This window comes from Cheilinus undulatus, linkage group 1, assembly GCF_018320785.1.
Source record: "Cheilinus undulatus linkage group 1, ASM1832078v1, whole genome shotgun sequence".
Taxonomy (NCBI): Eukaryota; Metazoa; Chordata; class Actinopteri; order Labriformes; family Labridae; genus Cheilinus; species Cheilinus undulatus.
The window spans coordinates 49,162,776-49,184,092 of record NC_054865.1 but is presented as its reverse complement, the minus strand read 5'-3'; the positions used below and the strand labels follow the sequence as shown (position 1 = coordinate 49,184,092).

General features: G+C 39.1%; 1 protein-coding gene across 2 annotated transcripts; it reads left to right on the top strand.

The window, feature by feature from the left end:
• The first annotated feature begins 437 nt into the window (after positions 1 to 437).
• zdhhc13 (zinc finger DHHC-type palmitoyltransferase 13) lies at positions 438 to 18,062 on the top strand. 2 transcript variants are annotated; one of them, XM_041794200.1, is made up of 17 exons: positions 438 to 551; positions 3,343 to 3,548; positions 6,923 to 7,045; positions 8,947 to 9,024; positions 9,523 to 9,667; positions 9,777 to 9,841; positions 10,185 to 10,347; positions 11,331 to 11,456; positions 11,548 to 11,681; positions 11,817 to 11,917; positions 15,452 to 15,576; positions 15,666 to 15,728; positions 15,828 to 15,921; positions 16,675 to 16,758; positions 16,841 to 16,998; positions 17,255 to 17,352; positions 17,445 to 18,062. In XM_041794200.1, the coding sequence occupies exons 1-17, from the start codon at positions 528 to 530 to the stop codon at positions 17,581 to 17,583; spliced, it is 1,926 nt and encodes a 641-aa protein (XP_041650134.1). In that variant the 5' UTR covers positions 438 to 527; the 3' UTR covers positions 17,584 to 18,062. The 2 variants fall into 2 exon arrangements, with proteins under 2 accessions (XP_041650134.1, XP_041650142.1); XM_041794208.1 differs by lacking the exon at positions 438 to 551 and adding an exon at positions 1,080 to 1,219.
• The last annotated feature ends 3,255 nt before the right edge of the window (positions 18,063 to 21,317 follow it).

Sequence of the window (21,317 nt, the reverse complement as noted above, 5' to 3'; positions counted from 1 at the left end):
CAGCCTCCTGAGATAACTTCTAGTAGCCACTGACTGCAGCTACTGGAAGCTGTTTTCTCTGCAGCACTATTTTTACAGACATGTAAATTTAACTGTTTAACGCTTTGTATATTTGATGTTTATGTTTACTGGTTAATTAAATATCTGATGATGCAATATATATTGAATTTTGAATTTAACTTGCTTATGATTTGGGATTTTGTATTGAGTGTATTTTTGCTGATCCAAGTTCAGTAAAAAAAAAATGATAACAATTGATCAAAGAGTCCAAGTAACAGACTCGTTTTGAAAAAAAAATTGTTTGCCTACAAACGTGGATTTATTGTTTTTAACATGTTTAAGCAACTCAAGAAATATTCTAACGTACATGGCTTTAAAGCGATTTTTTTAATGTTCTGTGTTTTTGTCGTTAAATGTCTTTTCGTTTTATCGCGGCTTTTATTTTGAAAAGGAGTAGCGGAAGTTTTACGTCGAAGCTGGCTCGTGCAGCCGTTGGAGGAACTTTCTCTTCCTTCCTTCACAACAAGATGGACTGGCCTGAGGACGACAGTGTAAGTTGGTTTAATGTGTTTTGTTTCTGTTACCTCTGTATTAGGTTTACTGTTTTATCATATGGTGACACCGCTGTCATGATTTGTCAAATATCATCGTATAATGAGCAGACTGTTAGCATAAACTGGCTAGCTTCGCTATATAATTTGAGCTCGTCGGTAAACCTGTGTTGCAGCTTAAAGAGTAACCGTGTTAACTGGTGACTTTCGGTGGAATGCGTCAGTGGTTGTCGTAGTGACAGCAGATAATGAAGTGTCTTAAGAAATGCCCGTATATCATGTGTTTATAAGTGTTCATCAGGTATGTCGTCATTGAAAAAGATCACGAAATAGGCTTTCTTAAGGATATATTTCTTCAGGGATTTTTTTTTTGCTGTAACGACAGACACGTTTGGTTGGAAGTCCCTAGTTAACACGGTCACTTTCTCTACCGTATCACCTGTTCCTGTCTTCACTGATCGGCACAAACGGATCAACTGTCAGATACTCTCTTAGCTTCATGGGCGTTGTTAGCATGTAGCTAGTTACCTGTAGATTACCAGCGCTAGCTTGTTCGTCTCTCCTCCACGTTTATGGTCAGATTTAGCTCGTTTCCTCCATGTGAAGGAAGCATTGACGTCCGCCTCTCAGGAAACTGTGATTGACACGACGAAGCATTGACAGCCAACGTGTGTAACCATTTCATTGCGTAGTCACCTCTCTCTGTCTGCTACTTTAACACAGCTGTTTAAAAAGATATGGCGGTTAGCTTCTTTATATTACGTCTTAATATGCATATATAGCCAGACAAAGGTTTGCTTCAATTCATCTCCATATGTTTTTAAGTTAGCCATCTGTCAGGATCATGGTAGCCGTTTGTCATGGCCAAGTTATGAAATCTAGGCTGACGTCCCACAGATTTAACCTAGAGGGGAGAACAGCAGGAGATTCAACTCATCCCATGAAAAAACTCAACTCATTAATTTACACTCCAGGCAGTAAATTAGCTCCTTTCGGATTTCATCTTAAAGATGAATTCATCCAAAGAATGGAGGGAAGTCGATAAAGATATGTTTTCCCAGTAGTAGTACTCCTTTAATGACTACTGGTGTTGTTGAGTAAACCAGCCAGTCAGTTTGTGTTGGGGTTTAATAGACAAGTGATCATCAATTATGAATAAAAAACAGCTGCTAATATCATTTCAAATCCACCAATATTTAATGAGTGAATCCAAGCAGAGATTGACATAGAAATTTTGCATTTTTGCTTATTTAACCCATAAAATTCACAAAGTTGTTGCTTTTAGTTCCCACTTATTAACTAGTTGTCTTATCAATATTTTCAGTATACATTAAGGATGCACATACCAGTATTGGGTGCCAATATCAATCCTAAGTACTTGTACTCATAAACCATGGCAGATACTGCACTCTGTATCATTTTAAAGCATGATATTAGTTTTTAATGTGATGCATATAGTTAAAGTAAGAGCCATGTCTGCAGTTTGATATTTTAACATAAATAAGGATGGAAAAAGTAGAGGAGATTGAAACTATGCACTGATCATTTGTCAAGAGGAGGGATGGAGAACATCTGATGAAAAAAGTGATGCACTGATTGTTAAAATCAGGGCTGATGCTGATGTTTAAGATATCGTTTTGATGTTGCCTACACTGATGTTTGTACATAAAATGTTACTTGTTTGATTTTTGTGGGTGTAAACCTTTTCATCTAGGCCAGGGACCAAAATTATTTTTATTGTTGAACATCTGTTTCATTGTAGCCTTTTTTTTTTTTTTCGCTTTAGAGGGGATGATTCCAAGCATAGAAATCTAAAGTAGAACCTTATTATTTAAACTTATTTCACAATTAAAGATACTTGTTAAAAAATAATCTTAACAACTGCAGCCTTGCCTCATTAGGCTTGAAATTAATCAACTTCAACATAAACTGTGTTGTAAATAAATGTTTTTCCTGCCATGAGAGCACGTACTGCAGGCCACCTCTGCACAAGCCACTGCTGCTGTCAAAGTTGAGCCACCCTGGTTAAAAAAAGTTTCACCTCTGCCTTTGTCTCTTTTGAGAACTTGATATTGCTCAGTCTATTTGAAATGTGTTTGAAAGCTGTACTTGCTCAAGTTTGAAGTGTCAGTTATTTCCTTGGTTGTCACCTAGTACACACTGCAGAATCCTACAAATAGATAATTCAGTCTGTCATGAGTGGTTTAATTACTGTAGTGAGGAAATGATTAAAAATGGACACTTGACCTTTGTCACTGCAGTTGTTCTGTTGCTGAACAGCTTGTGGAAACAGTGCCAGCTGCTAGAAGAAAAAACAACCCTTAGATGGAACTTTAAAAAAAAAACTGAATGATCTTCAAAGCATCAGGGAAATTCTGTGTGTTGAAACAGATTGTAGCAGTTTAAATAATGCTAATCTTTAACCAGAACTTCAGTAATTTAAGGTCTTAAGACCTTGCCTTTAAGTGGGGCAGTATTGCAGGGAGAAAGCAGCAAGCTGTGAGGGAATAAAGGGGATGACATGCAATAGAGATTTCCAGCCATGCTTGATGCATTGGTGTTATGCTCATTTTCTTAAGCCCAGACGTGTTTGCATCCTCATGCCTCCTCAAATACAGAATTCCTACCTGAGAGGAGAATCTGCATTGTCATTAATCATAAAACCACCTTTCATTCCTTTGGATTCCAGGATTCTGATTGTCTGACATTAACCAGTAATGCTACTGCTGTCTCAATATTAGCTTTTCATGTTGAATCAAATCTGTGGCATGTCTTTGTGTTTCTGTTGCAGGGTCACAGCCACATGCACGATGGCTGTCACCACGGACATGGAGGTCATTCCCACAGTCATGGACCGAGAGCAGCGCACCCCTACATGACAGGCTTTCATGGACAGTTTGGAAAAAACTCAGAACAGACGATGAACCTCAGTCAGCAGCCGAAGAAACGCTCGCACATGGATGACAGCAGCACGTGGGATATTGTAAAGGCAACACAGTAAGTGATAAAATGTTGTCCCTCTATTACTAGTTCAACATTTAAATTTGTAGTTCCATTTCATGCAATACCACAGATGGGTAATGAGCGGGAAATCATCATGTCTCATGTCAACCACAGCTTAGGTTTCATTTTCATACATCTGGGAGCATGAAGACATCACTGTAAAGAAGTTTGAACAGAAGCAGTCAGAAAATAACTGATGTTTAAACAGGTCAAAGTTTTGCTAGATTGAGTAAGTTCCTTTTTTGAGGTTAAGATGAGCGTTAGTGTAACAATATCCCCCTTTGCAGGGATAACAGTCTGATACCATAGTAGATCAAATCCATTCCAAGTAAGAGACTTTGACTACTATGGTTACAACTGATATAGGCAGATTTCTACAGCCAATATACGGCAGTGAAAATCGGTAGAAATTTTCACATTTGTCAAGAACAATATCTTGCTGATAATATGCATGCATCCCTAAGTTTTGCCTCTTTTCATTCACTTCTTGTGTATTCTTAGGATTGAATTAAAAAATATTGATTATCTTTATGTTTTTTAATGGATCAGCATCATTGTATCTTGTTGACCTTTTGCACTGACACACTCCAGCTCGACTGGTCAGGTCAACAAACCAGCTGCAAACATAAAAACTGAGGGATCAAGCCTTTGCAGTGGCTGCTCCTAAAATATGGAACAATCTTCCCATTCATATTAGATCTACTCAGGCCTTTTAAGTCACTGCTGAAGCCTGTTCTCTTTTCAGTGGCATTGAACTCTAATTTACCCTGTTCCTTCGTGTCACTTCCATTAGTTTATATTATATTGACAAGATAGTCTTTTATAATTAAATTTTATGATTTTATCTTTGCTGTTTGTACAAACTGTTTTAAAAGTTTGTCTATAAATTGGATGAAGTATTTTTTTAACTGAGGCCTAGACAGTGTCTCACAAGAAGAACTGTACAGGCCTTGACAATTCTGATATAATGATCTAACGGTCATAACGACGTACGTCTGGATTATGTTTAACCTATAAATTGGGAGTTTATTTTGTACTTTTATAGGAATGCTTTTTGTTTTTACTGTCTTACCTGATGAAGGGGTTTAGGTGCAGCAGATCAAAGGTCACATTTCCTGTAAGACGAGGAAACAAAGGAATCTGCAGAGCCACTCCTTTGCCTGTAAGTGTAGTGTAGCGTAGATATATTGATACTTTTACATGACTTTACTAAAGAATCAGATGCATATAAGGTATTCAAGTATTTCCCGCATGCTGTTAAACGGAGTAAGAAATTTTATCACAGCGCTTCCAAACATTCTAGTTTTATTTTGGATGTTTACATTATTTTACTTTGCACACAGAAACAAAATTATTTTACTAAAAAAACTAGGAGGTCGGAAGAGAAATATTTCAAAGACTCTGGAAAAAAATAGTGTTTAAAGACCCCAGAACAACTGCCTAGACACTAGTGAATGACTTTGCCATGTCGGGAATTGTATGGGGCTTCCACTAAGGCTTTTGGCCAAAGCGAGCCAGCCCCACCTCCAAGCCCGCCACGCTGACGTCAGAGTGGTTCCCAGGGTGCGATTTTCCGGGGGGATTTACCCCTTCTTTTACTGATACCCCCCCATGCTAATTTTTCACCCTACAGGGAGACAGGGAGATATGTTTTATCCCTGCCTCTGCTCCAGCTGTCTATAACCCCGTTACAGTGGTGGGCTAATGTCAGCATTCACTGTACGACCTTAACATTTATGACACAAGACCAAAACTCGAGATTTATTTGCACACTACGGTCCGATAGTTGTGCATAGCTTTTCACACTGATGAGTGAGATAAGGAAGGACCAGCTGCACATCAGGGGTTACAACTTTTTCTGCACCTACTGATAACAAAAGTTCGACCCTAAATAATTTCATCCTCATTTGTATGTTTCCTTTAAGGGTACACTTTGTAGAATTTTTATGCTGTAATGTCTGAGTTATATTTTAAGACACAGCAAAAAATACGCTATGACAAGAGGACAAACACAGCACGCTATACACTAACAGATTCTGTTCACCCACTACTTCAGTCTCCACTCCAAAACTCAGAAATTTAGCATGGCCAAGTGCACTCAAAGCCCAGTTCAGACCAAAGATTCACATACTGGGCTGAAAAATGCAACTACTTGTGACAGGCGAATCAGCAATGTTCTAAAAGCTGACCAGTTCACATCGCTGCAACTAGAGGAGACGATGCATTGTTTCCAACCCTGTGTCTCTCACATTCACTCAATGCAGTGATTTATTTCTGAAGTTACTGCACAATTAATCTGCCTCTACAATAGGGACAGTACAGCAAATTCAGTGATTGTTCATGTGTTTTTGTCATCATAATAATGTGTAGCATTTAGGGATGCACCGATACCGATCCTGGTGTCGGGTATCGGCCCGATCCAGCCCCTCAAAGCTGGATCGAGTATCGGTGGGAAAGGGCTGTGGTGCCAATCTAGGCAACCAGCTCTAAGCCTTTTTTACAAGGTTGTTTGCACTATTTTCTCACAGAACTGTCACTTTACTTACGGTATGTGGTTAAAAACACTTGTGAAATACAGTTTTGTACTGGAATGTTATCTCTGATACACTTTCTTTGTTTTTTGCTGCATTACCAGTCTACAGGGTATAAAAGTTTACAATTCAATAGTAATTTCTGTAAGTTCTGAAGCATTGTTTTTACCAAACTCCTGGTAAACATTTAAACATTTTATAGTTAAAATAAATATCAACTTCAGTAATCAATATGTACTCATTTTTTGCCTTTTACCCAAAACAATTACCAGTCTTATCTTACAGCAGGGAATGCAGGTTATTCTTTTAACACTGGTATCGGATCACTATCTGTATCGGTCGATACCCAAAGCCCAGGTATCAGAATCGGTATCGGGACCAGAAAAGGTGGATCGGTGCATCCCTAGTAGCATTTATATCATATACGGGTGCACAGGAGGGATTGATCACTTAAACCCCTTGTTATCACCATTGTAGCATGGCACCACCATTACACAGCACATAGAAACACAAAAATACATTGCTAGCTCAGTCTTGCCATAACAAAGGTATCTACTCAGAATAATTACTCTTCCACAGACAAATTTAGCTACTACAGCCTTGAATTTTTCATGTTTTAGCCTGTATATCCTGCTTACATCCACAGCTGATGGAGGGGACAGAAGTGTGAAGTAGGGCTGAACGATATATCTTTTCTTACTGCAGTAGCAATGTGCACTTGTGCAATAGTCACATCCCAAGGACGTGCGATAGTCAGGCGACATGTATTTAAATCTGCCTGAAATCATCATCATCATATGTCTATAAAGTGTTTTTTTTTCTTTGTGATCCTTGCAGGTTCGGTATCTTGGAGCGCTGTAAGGAGCTGGTAGAAGCAGGATATGATGTCAGACAGCCAGACAAAGAGAACGTCTCACTGCTACACTGGGCCGCCATCAACAACCGCTCAGAGCTGGTCAAGTAAGAGAAACAAATGTCTTCTTTATCTCATTCCTGCTGACTCAGCAGAGAGGAATGTGTGTAAACATATAAACATTCACTGATGTAACACAGCATAGTACACATACCTGCAGAGTAGTCCTTTGTCTGTCAGTGTGTCAGTAATCTGGGAAGTGTTTGCAGTGTTTGACTCAGAATAGCTAGGGCCATCTTAACAATCTTAATGAAAGCTCCTATACTGTTGGATGGAAATTTAAGAGACTGAACCCATTCCACAACACTAACTTTAATCATATCTGGACCCTATTATTGGATTTTAATTGAGATTTTTAAAAAAGTCAGCAAAATACATGGATATTATTTGTTTGGTTATCTGGATAAAAAGACACTGTAGCCTATGAGGCTACAGTGTCTACAGGCTACAGCAGTACAAATTTGTCAGACCCTTTTCTGTCATAATATTCATGCAGCACTGATCTAGCCTTAATTATTAGCAAACAAGCCAAAAGGTTAAATAAGGGAATGCTAATATCTTTGGCCAGTGAAAAGTAGAACTTAGACTGTACTACTCTATGATTGCACATCTTAATATGCTGATGCTCTAATGCAGTGGTTCCCAACCTTTTTTCCTTTGAACCCCCTCTACTTGTGTCGAAGACAACAAGTCTTCGACACAAGTAGAGGGGGTCCCCCCAGGACACAAGAAAAAATAGAGATACGTTGTGGCCAAAATTAACATAAATTTAGATTATTTTTTTGTGTAAATCCGGAGAAAGTAGCCCTCAACACAAATTATTTGTTGTATGAATTATTTGCAAGTTTTATACCATGATTTCTAGAAATATGTACAAATCTCATTTTAACCTCAGGGCAGAGAGAGCCTCGCGCCCCCACCTGAGACCTCTGGCACCCCCCTAAGGGGGTCCCGGACCCCAGGTTGGGAACCAAGGCTCTAATGAATACTTCAGCAATTCACTGCTACTTGTAGCTGTCATGTCTGAGTCTGCATGTACACGCTGCTCCAGTTGCTACTTTTGGATCAAACCAAATACAGAGAAGAGGGGCCCTTTTTGAGGTATGAGATAGGATAAATATGTGACTTAAAACAGTATATTTGAGAAGACTGTCAAATTAAAAAAAAAAATCAGACAGAAGCTTCATTTAACTGTCATTTCAGGGGTGCTGAGAAGAAAATTTAGGGGTGCATGCCTAAAAAAGGTCTAAAACCACCTCTGTGTGGTACTGGCTACAGAATCTTCTGTTTCTTGTTCTTCTTTTGCCTCTCCTTCTGCTGCTTATTCTTCTCATGATCTGTACACTTGTAGAGCCTCCTTCCTCTGCAATGTTTTTTTCATGAGTGGCACCCCAACTAATTGAATAAAAGTGGTTGACAGAAACCTGCAAAACATAGCATTGTCTTATACCGTATTGCCAAAAATGTGTTTGAATTTTGTGATAGATTTGGAGGGAAACCCAACTATGTTGATGATTTCAGCACTTCACATCACTGCTGTTGTTATACGCTGGTTTTAGATTTAGAGTGTATGCTTTAGTTATTTCCTAAACACAATCGTATTTTACAACCATTTTCATCACTGTATGTCCATTAACTGCATAACAGGTGTTGTTGTCAGCTTTTCATCTGGTCAGAGACGACCAGGCAGGAAGCAACATATTTAAACACCTCATTTAAAAAGGGCTTTTCACTGACTTGTCAAGTGAAGTGAAAACATCATATCTGTAACAATAATTTAGATAGTTTGTACATCACACTCACTTATTTAGATGGACATGATGTCTCTGTAGTGCAACCAAACAGTAACTTTATGCATAAAGTTACATGTGTGAACTTTACCCAGAAAGTAATGCCGATCAGTAAATCTTGAATTCTGCTCTGCATCTCCTCTGCTGTTCTCTGACAGGTATTACATTTCTAAAGGGGCAATAGTGGACCAGCTTGGAGGAGACCTGAACTCGACTCCTCTTCACTGGGCTATAAGGTGACTGAATGAACATTAAGGAGTTTATTGCTTGGGTATAGCCTGCTTTCTTTATGGCAGATTTCTTTAATTATTGTTGATATGTCCACTGAAATATTTGTAAATGTTTAGCTAACCCTGAAATTACCTTTATTTTTAATCTTTTCAGGCTTCAATGAAAACAATTAACATAAATTTTTAGTCCATGGTGTGGTTACATTGGAGTCTACATTTAATTAGAAACCATAATTATTACAAATCTTGCTTTAACCTGCAGATTAAAAATCTAACCCATGGATTACCAGCTGTCATCATGTTCTAATTCAGAGCTAGTTCTAATATCTTAAGCAGAGGTTTGCCACAGTTTTTGTAGATCAAACACGAAATAGTCATATTTAAAAAAAGAAAAGTTGCATTTTGACTCTGCTCCAGGCAGAATTCTAGTTTGTCTTGTTTTGAAGTGTAGTTGGCTCATTGTTTCATTTATAAAGCTGTCTGTGGCTTTTTGTCACTGATGAGGCAGGGCCACCTCCCTATGGTGATCCAGCTGATGAGATACGGAGCAGATCCTGCCATCGCAGATGGAGAAGGTTACCGTGCTCTTCACCTCGCCATTCTTTTCCAGCACATGGCCATAGCTGCATATCTCATGGCAAAGGGACAGGTCAGACTAAACACAAGTTCAGTATTTCCACTTACCATTATGTTAGCAATCTGTACTCTTTTTTTATTATCCTGTGTGGTAATCCTCACATTTTCCTCTTTGTTTGCAGGAAGTTGATGGGCCTGACTGCAACGGACAGACATCACTGATGTTAGCAGCCCAGAAGATTATTGGGTAATCACCCTAACTGTTTTACAGGCATGATTTAAACAGCACCAGTTTCAAGAAAACAAGCTGCTGTGCATGATTAAAGGTCATGGTCGGATGTTTCCATTTGCAAATACTCTAATTCAGAAAAAATCTATTTAGAACGAAAAATGTATGTTAAGAAATCTGCCCGCATCATTTTGTTGTTTTAATTTTGTGTGTACAAATAAAGTCTAATAAAAAATTAGAGTAAAAGAAATAGTGCTCTCTTTAAACGTTTACTCCAGATAAAGATGTGCAGTCAGTCAACACAGTTCGAGCTCTGGTGCTTCTTTTAGTCTGTTCATCAACGGTTGTTCTTCTGTTTCAGGCCTGAACCCACAAACTTCCTAATCAAAAATAACGCCTCTGTGAGTGCTGTGGACAAAGTGAACAGGAACACCCCCCTGCACTGTGCTGTTCTAGCAGGAAACGTAGACGCCGCACATATCCTGCTGGAGGCTGGTGCCAGTGTTGATACAGAAAACATTAACGTAAGCTTCACAAAACTTTACAATGAATAAATATTAAAGTGTTAACTTTAGTCCTCTGTGCCACTATTCAGAAAACATGCCAGCAGTCAGAACCCTAAAAGGTGATGCGTTTTTTTCTCACCTCCTGAAGGGGTGTTGCTTGACTACTTAGACCATTTACATCAGCTTTCATGACGTTTTCTGCTTTGTTATACATATATTTCCTGCAGTTTTATCTGAAAGAAATTGAATATTTGAAAGATTTGAGAGTTGGGCCTGTAAAGACACCCTTCCCCTTTTTATGTTTGTATGCAAAAAGGTATGTTTGCACAGTGTATGGCAAGAAGGGACACACTTTAATGAGATTGTTCACCTGTGATTCAAACATACCACTTTAAGTCCAAAAAAAATACCTTCTCGGTTTAGCTTTAGGATTACATTGCTGTGAAATAATATTGAGCCACTTTGCTGATTTTTTGCATATTTCTCACACTTAATGTTTCAGACCATCCGGTTATTAAGTCTAGGAGGTAATTACTTTTTTACATAGGACCAGGATGGCTCTGTCCCTTGGAATAATCATTTAAAAACTATCTTTCAGATATACTGAGATTATCTGTGTATAATAGAATTTGTTTGATGATCTAAAACATCTAAGTGCAACAAATATGCAAAAAAAGTAAATGGATTAAAAAAGAAATAATTGAAGGGGACAAATATTTTTTCACAGGACTGTACTTCTAAAGATTTTGGAGGGTGGCGTCTTTTTTCTTAGGTCTTGTCCACATGAAGATGATCTTTAGAATTGAATCTTTAGAAAATGGAAAACTTTGAGACTTTTTCTCAGATAAGTACACAAAGGAAGCCATCAGTTTACTTAAACTTGAGTTTTTTTTAGTTAGTTCAAATGAACTACACCTCTAAACAGATATTAGTACTCTACATTAGAAGCTTAATCGACAACATTTCTTGTCTTTATATTGTTTTTGATGGTTTTTCTTCAGGGTCACACTCCCATCGACTTGGCCCACCAGGTTCACAGCCCGCTGCTCATCCACATGCTAAACCACGTCAAACAGGAGCGAATTCGCTCCAATGCACGTTGCCTACGACTCCTCAACAGATACAGGGTACACATATGCTACAGATCACGCACATAGCTTATTTTATTACACACATTAAACAAAATCTCTACAAACTCCCTCCTGTTTGTGCCTCCAGGTGTTTCTCCAGGTTTTGCTCTGCATTGCTTTTTTTGGAAGTGTAGGCGCCATTGTTGATATGAACTCAGAGTCGTGGTTACTTAAAGGGATCCTGCTCGCCTGTGTGATAGGTCTGACCAATCTGGCACTGAGGTGAGGACACATTTCCTCTTAGCTGTTCCTTGTTCAAATTTAATGTAGAAGGAGTGAAAAAACACATTTTACTCTCTGCCTGTGTTCTCTATTCACCTGTTGTTATTTTAAAAATGAACCTTTGTGTGCTAACAGGAACTTCCCCAGTCTAGACTTTCAGTCTCTCCTACCAGCTTCATCTCTCATGGCTTCTGTCTTCTGGATGATTGTCACCTGGTGCCTCTGGTTCCTCCCAGATATCCTTTCTTTACAGGAAAAACACCAACAATCTGTGACGTTTATACTGCTGGTGATATTCCTATCAGTGTCTTACCTCATCCACCTAGCCCCTATATCACCATGAATTCTGAGTGGATTCAGGTGCCTTTTGTCACTGAATATGGAGGACATTAATCCTGATTATCAGAGTGACACAGGGATTAAAACATCATCTGTTACACCTCCAACAGGATAATGTGATTACTACTCCTTCTACAATAGAGGGATGAGGGGACAATGTGAGGAGATGACCTCAGATAAGATGCACAAGCATATTTTAGTCAGGCGGATGCTATGCAAGCTGATTCAGACATAAAGCCACAAGCAGATTCCCAGACTTGGAGGCTTTTTTCCTTTGCAAAGTGTCAGACAGCATCTGACAACAGCAGAAATACCTTCTTGATGCACCTTCCCCTCCTATCATAAAAGATATGAATTACAGGAGATTGGCCCATTAACAAGTAGTAAATATCTGTGGACCATCAACTGACTGTAATGATTTGTCTTACATGTATGAGCCAGTGCAATGAGCCAGCTCTTTTATGAATACAATGGGAGCTGTTTTCCTCTTTTCCCATTTTTGTTGTTCATGAGTACATTTCAGTAAACAGATGATCTTTACTCTGTTCAGCCACATGCACACGTACTGCTCAATGGTATAACATCATTGTTTTAAATCAAAAATTGTGCAAAGAAACCTTTGCTCTCAGATATCTATAGTTGGGTTTAATTGTAAGGAATAATTTCTGTGAAACACACGTACATTCATGGAAAAAAGTATTGGCACCCCTGGAATTTTTCCAGAAGATACACCATTTCTCCCAGAAATTGTTACAGTTACAGATGTTTTTGGTATACACATGTTTATTTCCTTTGTGTGCATTGGAACAACACAAAAAAACAGAAGGAAAGAGCCAAAATTGACATAATTTTACACAAAATGCAAAAATGGGCCGGACAAAATTGTTGGCACCCTTTTAAAACTGTAGGTAAATCATATTACACCATTTTCCACATTATTATGCAAATGATATTTTTCTCTTATTTTCCTACATATTATTGGGAGGTCATATTTACTGAACTCAAACGCTATTTCAATCAACAACATTTTAACAGGCAAAGTTCCATGTTAACATAGGACCTCTTCTTTGATATCACCTTCACAATTCTTGCATATATTAAACTTCCGAGGTTTTTGTGAGTTTCTGCCTGAATTTCTTTGCAGGATATCAGAATAGCCTCCCAGAGCTGCTGTTTTGATGTGAACCGCTTCCCACCCTCATAGATCTTTAGCTTGAGGATGCTCCAAAGGTTCTCAATAGGGTTGAGGTCAGGGGAGGATGGAGGCCACACCATGAGTTTCTCTCCTTTTATGCCCATGGCAGCCAATGACACAGAGGTATTCTTTGCAGCATGAGATTGTGCATTGTCATCCATGAAGAAAATTTTTCTACAGAAGGCACTGCTTTTTTTTTTTTTTTTTTTTTTTTTTTTTAACCATGGAAGAAAGTGGAAAAGTCAGAAACTCTGTATACTCTGCTGAGGTCATTTTCACACCTTCAGGGACCCTAAGGGGCCTACCACCTCTGTCCTCATGAATCTGGCCCAGAACATGACTCCGCCACATCCTTGCTGACGTCACAGCCTTATTGGGACATGGTGGCCATCCACCAACCATCCACTACTCCTCCATCTGGACCACCCAGGGTTGCACGGCACTCATTAGTAAAAAAGAAAGTTTGAAAATGAGTCTTCATGTTTTTCTGGTCCCACTGCAACCGTTTCTGCTTGTGAACATTGGTTAGGGGTGGCCAAATAGTAGGTTTAAACATGACTGCAAGCCTCTGGAGGATCCTACACTTTGAGGTTGGTGGGACTCCAGACGTAACAGCAGCTTCAAATACTTGTTTGCTGCTTTGTAATGACATTTCAGCAGCTGCTCTCTTAATCCTTGATGTTTTGTCCATCAGAAACCTTCCTCATTATGCCTTTATCTGCACAAACCCGTCTGTGCTCTGAATCATCCACAAATATCTTCTATGTTTACATGTAACTTTGCCTGTTAAGATGTTTTTGATTGAAATAGCTTTTGATTTCAGTAAATATGACCTCCTAATGCTGCAAATTCAATTAATGACCATTTTCAGTTCTTTACAACCTTATAAAATCTTTTAAAACTCTGTTTTGCATAATAATGCATGAATAATGGAACATTGTGTTTTTAGGTTTTTATTTTTAAAAAAATAATGGTAATCATTATGAAGTTTGTTCAAAAACATTTGAATTATGCTCTAACGGCTGATGACTTGAAAAATATTCTGTCATTTGCATTAATATTTAGGAAAAAAAGAGAACAATGCAATTTGCATAGTAATGTGGAAAGTGGTGTATTTCAAGCATGTGATGCTCATTTAAACTCACCTGTGGCAAGTATCAGGTGCTGGCGATAGCTATAGAAATCACACCTGATTTCTATAGCTATTTTTGGCCGCAATGTAGAGCCTAGTGTCAGAAAGCTGGGTCTGTGTCAGAGGTCATGGATGTTCCAGCAGGACAATGACCTGAAACATACCTCATAAAGCACTAAGAAATGGTTGAAGACAAAGCGCTGGAGAGTTCTGAAGTGGCCAGCAATGCCTCCAGATCTAAATCCCATTGAACACCTATGGAGAGATCTCAAAATTACTGCTGCAAGAAGGCACCCTTCAAATCTGAGTGACGTGGAGCAGTTTGTTAAATAAGAGTGGTCCAAAATTCCAGTTGAGAGGTGTAAGAAGCTTGTTGATGGTTATAGGAAGCGATTGGTTTCAGTTATTTTTTTCCCATGGGTGTGCAACCAAATATTAGGTTGAGAGTGCCAACAGTTTTGTCCGGCCCATTTTTTGAGTTCGTGTGAAATCATGTCAATTTTGGCTTTTTTCTTGTTTTTTTTTTTTTTTTCTTTTGTTCCAATGCACATAAAGGAAATAAACATGTGTACACAAAAACATTTGTAATTGCAACAATTTCTAGGAGAAATGGTGTATATTCTGGAAAAATTCCAGGGGTGCCAATACTTTCGTCCATGACTGTATCAGTCATAGGTCAAAAAATTTAAAGCACTTTTACCAAACACATTAGCTGTACTTCTCAGTCCCATGGACTTAGTTTGTTATTCTCTCGAAGGCTGGAGGTATACTTGCTGTTTCACCATGTGTCGGCATATATGTCAAGCTGCATTCCAAGCCTTCTTGTAAATAAAGGTTCTTTGCAGATGACGCCACACAGCAGTGGAGAACACTGTTTGGGGGGCCAGAATTGATTTCTGCATAGAAAAATTCTACCAAAAGAACACATTTTGAACTCTTTATAACTATGCCAAGTGTTCAAATTTCAAAAGTATGAACATTCTTGATTCATAAGCTACTTTTGTGTCCTGAAACATGATTGAATCTGATTTCCCTTCAGTTTGATGTAAAGTTTGCCTGTTGATCCAGCTAATGATCGAAGACGTTCTTAACCTCTGATTTCACATGGGCCCAGTGCCACAGTTCAGGTCTTGTTCACTCTCAACGCCACTGCTCTGCTCTACTACTACCTCCGCACCTGCAGAACCGACCCCGGCTTCGTCAAGGCAACCGAGGAGGAGAAGAAAATGGTGAGAGAGCCATTAAAAGTTCAGCGTGATATTTGACTGAAAATGTTTAGTGCACAGTTGAGCTGAGTTTTGTTTTCCTGGGTCGTCAGAATGTGTTGGTGTTGGCTGAAGCCGGCTGTCTCGGGCCTAGAATATTCTGCACGTCATGCATGGTGAGATTTAAATACAAAACCAAAAACTTTATCAAGTATTGATCAGTAGCTCTCCATACCAGCCTGTTTTATTTATTTTTTTCATTACTTTGTTCTCAGATTAAGAAACCTATGAGGACAAACCACTGCTTCTCCTGTGATGCCTGTGTGGCCAAACAGGACCACCACTCCATCTGGACCAACTGCTGCATTGGTGAGACCGCTTTCTAGTTACAGATGTTCACCAAGGCTAAACAAACATGTAATATTTGATTAATGTAACTTTAAGTGTGGATTTTGCACTGAAATATAACCAACATAGTTTAAAGTGTAGGGTTCTCTAAATTTTGGCTCTACAATTGTACTTGCTTACATATGTGTAATAATATTATCATTTCCCACAAGTAACTTAAAAAAGTTACTGTGAACTGTAAACTCTTAATAAGATATTTTTTCTTTCTACAAATGCGGCAGCATTCACGTCACAGAAGCACATAAAAGCCCAATTGTATTTTGCATAAAATTACTCTAGAAAATGAAGTGGCATTTCATGTGTTTTGCACTGAAGAGAGGCTTCTATCTAGCCACTCCTCCATAAAGCCCAGATCAGTGGAGGACTACAGGGATGGTCTTTCTAGAACTTTGTCCCATCTCCACACAGGATCTCTGGAGCTCAGTCAGAGTGACCACCAGGTTCTTGGTCATCTCAAAAAAACATTGGAAAAAGAAAATTTTTTTATATAACAAAGCTGAAAATAAGTTGATTTTTTTTCTCACCATTAAGAGCATGTGAACTAAAAAAACATCAGAAACAGCAGTTATTGAAGCACACGTCTTCAATTTGGTACGCAGCTAAACATGGGGATTTTGGCCTCTGGAGATTAAAAGTTACAGTTGAAGCATGTCCACAGTTTTGAGCATCCAAAGTGAAAGAATCTTTGATCAGATTTATTTCTATCTCCTCCAGGTGCGAGGAACCATCACTACTTCATCCTCTTCCTGTTCTCTTTTATGCTGATGGGAGCCTGGATGTTCTACGGATCTCTAAAATGTGAGTGATCAGACAAACAAGAGTCAAATAAGTATATGAAGCAGTCTAAACCTCCACATGTCTTTTCTGTGTGCTCTCTCAGACTGGTCGATTCACTGCACGCTGCACTATGAGGACCAGGGTCTATGGGGCGTGGTCTCCGCCCTGGTCGGCTGCTCTCCCTGGGTGCTCAGCATCTTCCTGCTGGCCTTCTATCACACCTGCTGGTCCGGCTTGGTCCTGCTGCTGCAGCTCTACCAGGTGAGGGGGAACAGTTAACTTCTGACTTTCTATCACCGTCAAAGACTCTATGATCCTATTTAGATCACATTGTGCCGATAGTATTTACAGTGATATTAAAGTAGAGTAATCACAAAACAGCTGACATAGTGATTACAATTTGAACAGTTTTACTAACAGAGGGGAGATTTTGCTGAAGATTTGATTTAAACTGATTTCATCATGGAGTAGATATTCATCCATGTACTGACAGATGTCTGTTCTTTTGTCGGAGCAGATTGCCTTCCTGGGACTGACCACAGCGGAGCGGAGCAACCTGATGCTCCACAACATGAAACTTGGAAAATCTGTCTCCCTCAAACAAAATCCCTACAAGTAAGTTTGCATGACTTCAGTGCACTACTTCAAATGTGTCAATGTCTCTAGAATCCGAGTTGTCTGAATCATGTCTAATCGTCTCTCTGCAGTTTGGGCGTGGTGAAGAACCTGGTCTCCTTCTTCCAGCTGCGCTGTTGCGGCCTCTTTAAACCGGCCATCATCGACTGGACGCAGCAGTTCCCCCCCAGCCGTGACCAGACCATGTTCGGACACACCGACATGGTCTGACCCCGTCCCCCCAACCCTCCACCACTCGCTCAGGCTCAAAGGTCAGACTCTCCAATGGTTCTGGACCAAAAGCACAAAGTGTATTTATTTATTTTTTTAAAGGGAAGGCTCCTTTTGAAGAGAGACCGTGAAATCAGGAATGAGGGAAAGACAAAAAGGAATGTGTAGATAATGTTTGAATCAGTTGCTCTTTGTACAGATTGCTGCTGCCTTATACTTGACCAATGTACGTGACATTAAAATCACAAATCTTTGATTTGGGTGAGGTGAGTGATGAACCCTCAAAGGCCTGAATTGTAACTGAAGTTTTGAGATGTTTTATATGAACACATCAAGCCTATTTTTTATCATCTGTTCTGGAAAAAAGAAGTCTTTGTACATGTTCACAGTTGGTTATGACTTTTGTAAGAGTTGCATGTGTTTAATAATGAATGACCACTATTATACTACAATAAAGCTATGTTGTGCCTGTCTTTGAACTGCTTTAACATGATCCTTCCTATTTGAAACAATGTGAAACACCATGCAGTCTGACTATCTTCGCCGTTTTTTTGTATTTAATAACCTTCAATAAACTTAGCCTCAGTGAAAAAATAGACAAAGATACAGTGGGGTGTAAGCAGATAACTTAAAATCTTTTCAAATTTCTGAAAATCACTTCAAATATTATTTTTATCTGATGCTCCTGATGTCAGTTAACATTGGCTGTCTGCAGCAAACAGCAGTGCTTTTTTTTATTAAAAGAGATGATTGGGACATGTTTACAGTGCTTATGAAAAGTACTCATCTCCTTGGATGTTTTACCCTTTTATTGATTTTTTAGATCAATCATGGTCCGTATTATTTGGCTTACCTGACAAAAACATTTCAAAATAACTCTTCAATGTCAGAGTGAGAACAGATTTATACAACGTTTTGTCAATTAAGTAGAAATATGTGAGGTAAAATAAGTGATTGCATAAATTTAGACCCCAAAAGCAGTCAGTCTCACAATTAGTAAAACAGGGATCACCCAAGTGCAGCGAATGTGTCTCAAGTGATTTTAGTATAAAGGCACTTGTATCTGGAAGGTTCAGTCACTGGTTAATCAGTTTTCCTGGCTGCCATTACACCATGAAGACAGGAACACTCCAAGCAACTCAGAGAAAAGGTTATTGAAAGTATAAGTCTAGGGATGGACACAAAATTAATGAAAGACACTGAACATCCTCTGAGGTTTAGTAAGATCCATCATCAAGAAATGGAGGGAATATGGTACATGTAACTCTGCCTAGATCAGGCCATCCTCACAAACTGAGTGACCATGCAAGAAGGAGACTAGGGAGAGAGACCACCAAGACACCTTTGACTACTCTGAAGGAGTTAAAGCTTCAGCAGCTGAGATGAGAGACTCTGCATACAACAACTGTTGGCTGGGTTCTTCACCAGTCAAAGCTTTATGGGAGAGTGAAAAGAAAACCAGTGTTGAACAAAACTCAGATTAAATCTGGATTAGAGTTCACCAAAAGGCATGTGGGAGACCCCATGGTGAAGTGGAAGAAAGTTCTTTGGTCTGATGAGACCAAAACTGTGTTTTTGGTCATCAGACAAGATGATATGTTTGGTGGGTCACACCAAACACTTCACATCACCACAGCAGACCATCCCCCTTGTGAAGCAGGGTGGTGGCAGCATCATGCTGTGGGGATGCTTCATGGCATGTGACAAAATATAGGAAAATCCTGGAAGACCATCTTTTTCAGTCTGCAAAAGAACTATTGCTTGGGAGAAGATTTCTTTTTTAGCAAGACAATGACCTGAAACACAGTGAAAGGTATGCAGAAGTGGTTTAAAGACAAGGTGAATGTTCTGGAGTGGCCGAGTCAAAGCCCAGACCTCAATCCAATAGAGAATTAGTGGCTGGGCTTGAAAATGGCTGTTCACCACTGATCCACATGAAGCCTCACAGAGCTTGAGCAGTTTTGCAAAGAAGAGTGGAGTAAAGTGTGCAGATATTTGATCCTAATTGAGATCTATACTAATGCACTCACTTGTTTTACATTACATATTTTTTACATTACTTTGTAGAAATTTGTTTTCACTTTGACATTGAGGAGATTTTTTTGTAAAAATGTTGTACCAAAAAGCCAAATTATATCATACTGACCATGAATGAATGTATACATTCTGATCTAAAACAGGAATAGTCATTTCAGTGCATAAAAAAAAAATCTGTGTTCTTTCTTTAAGATTATAATAGGTAATTTCATAATTATGATTTTATTGTCACAGCTACAGATCTGGTTTTTTTTTCAGATGCACTGAACACAAAAATCATCACAGATAACAGTTTTTTACTCCTGTGCTTGGTCCCTTTTCTTCAAAACCAAGTAAATAAAGATAGTGATTATTGAGGAAAGTCTTTGTGATTAAATAGTCTGTAGGTTTTGTTTGATAAATTAAAAGTTTAAAGGTTCAGCTAGGTTTGAAGAGACTTCTCTCTGTCAGCTTTTCCCTCTGTTTGCTCCCCTCCTAATTAAACCAAGTGAGATAACAGCTCCAATTTAAATTTGACAGAAACATCTCATCCAATCCCGCTCTGCATGAACGCTCGCACATAATTGTTTGGGATGAAATAACATGGTGCGTTTAATCACTTGTTACCTTGATTAGACGATTTCATTATTTCACTGAATAATTTATGATGATAAGATTCTTGTTAATAATGAGTGATAACAAGATGAGTTGCTGCAAATGGTCTTCTAGCAGCAGAAGGAAACACTGGAGAAAATTACATTTATTTATTTATCTGTCAGTTTGGCAAGGTGTGTTGTTGGAACCTTCAAGACTTTGATGACTTATGCAGACTGAAGAATTAACTTAAAGCTGTCTTTCAAAAGTAAACCTGTGTTGTTTGTATGTAATATATAGTGCATTCAGACCCCCTTCACTTTTGTTAATTTTCTTATGTTGCAGCCTGATGTTATAGTAATAAAAATCTCCTCAAGAGCACAGTGGCCTCCATAATTCTCAGATGGAAGAAGTTAGGCACAACCAGGACTTTTCCAAGAGCTGGTCACTCTCTGGGCTCCAGAGATCCTGTGTGGAGATGGACAACCTTTTAGAAGGGAAACCATCACTGCAGCCCTCCACTAATCTGGGCTTTATGGCAGAGTGGCTAGATGGAGGCATCTCCTCAGTGCAAAACACATGAAAGCTGCTTGGAGATGGCAAAAAAGCACCCGAAGGAATCTCAGACTGAAAGAAACAAGATTCTCTTGTCTGATGAAATGAAGATTGAACTGTTTTGCCTCATATTTGAACGTTATGTCTGGAGGAAACTGCTCATCCCCTGCTTAAAACCATCCCAACAGTGAAGCATGGTGGTGGCAGCATCATGCTGTGGGGATGTTTTTCAGCAGGGACTGGGAGGCTGGTCAGGGTTGAGGGAAAGCTGAATGGAGAAAGTACAGAGATATCTAGAGTGAGAACCTGTTCCGCAGCACTCAGGACCTTAAGGTTCACCTCAAAGGTTCACCTTCCAGCATGACAAAGACCCCTAAGTGCACGGCCAAGACAGCACAGGAGTGGCTTAAGGACAACTGTGAATGTTGAGTGGCTTAGCCAGAGCCCAGACTTGAACCCTATTGAACATCTCTGGAGACATGAAAATGGCTGTCTAACAGCAGTCCCACAACCTCACTGAGCTTGAGAGATTTTGCAAAGACAAATGGTAGAAAATTCCTCAATCCAAG

What these genes read in the sequence shown, in the direction of transcription:
- zdhhc13 (XM_041794200.1), top strand. Translation starts at nt 528, where the DNA reads ATGGACTGGCCTGAGGACGACAGT. An exon ending in CCTCTTCACTGGGCTATAAG is followed by an intron (nt 9,025 to 9,522) that starts GTGACTGAATGA and finishes GTCACTGATGAG; the next exon opens with GCAGGGCCACCTCCCTATGG. An exon ending in ATCTCATGGCAAAGGGACAG is followed by an intron (nt 9,668 to 9,776) that starts GTCAGACTAAAC and finishes CTTTGTTTGCAG; the next exon opens with GAAGTTGATGGGCCTGACTG.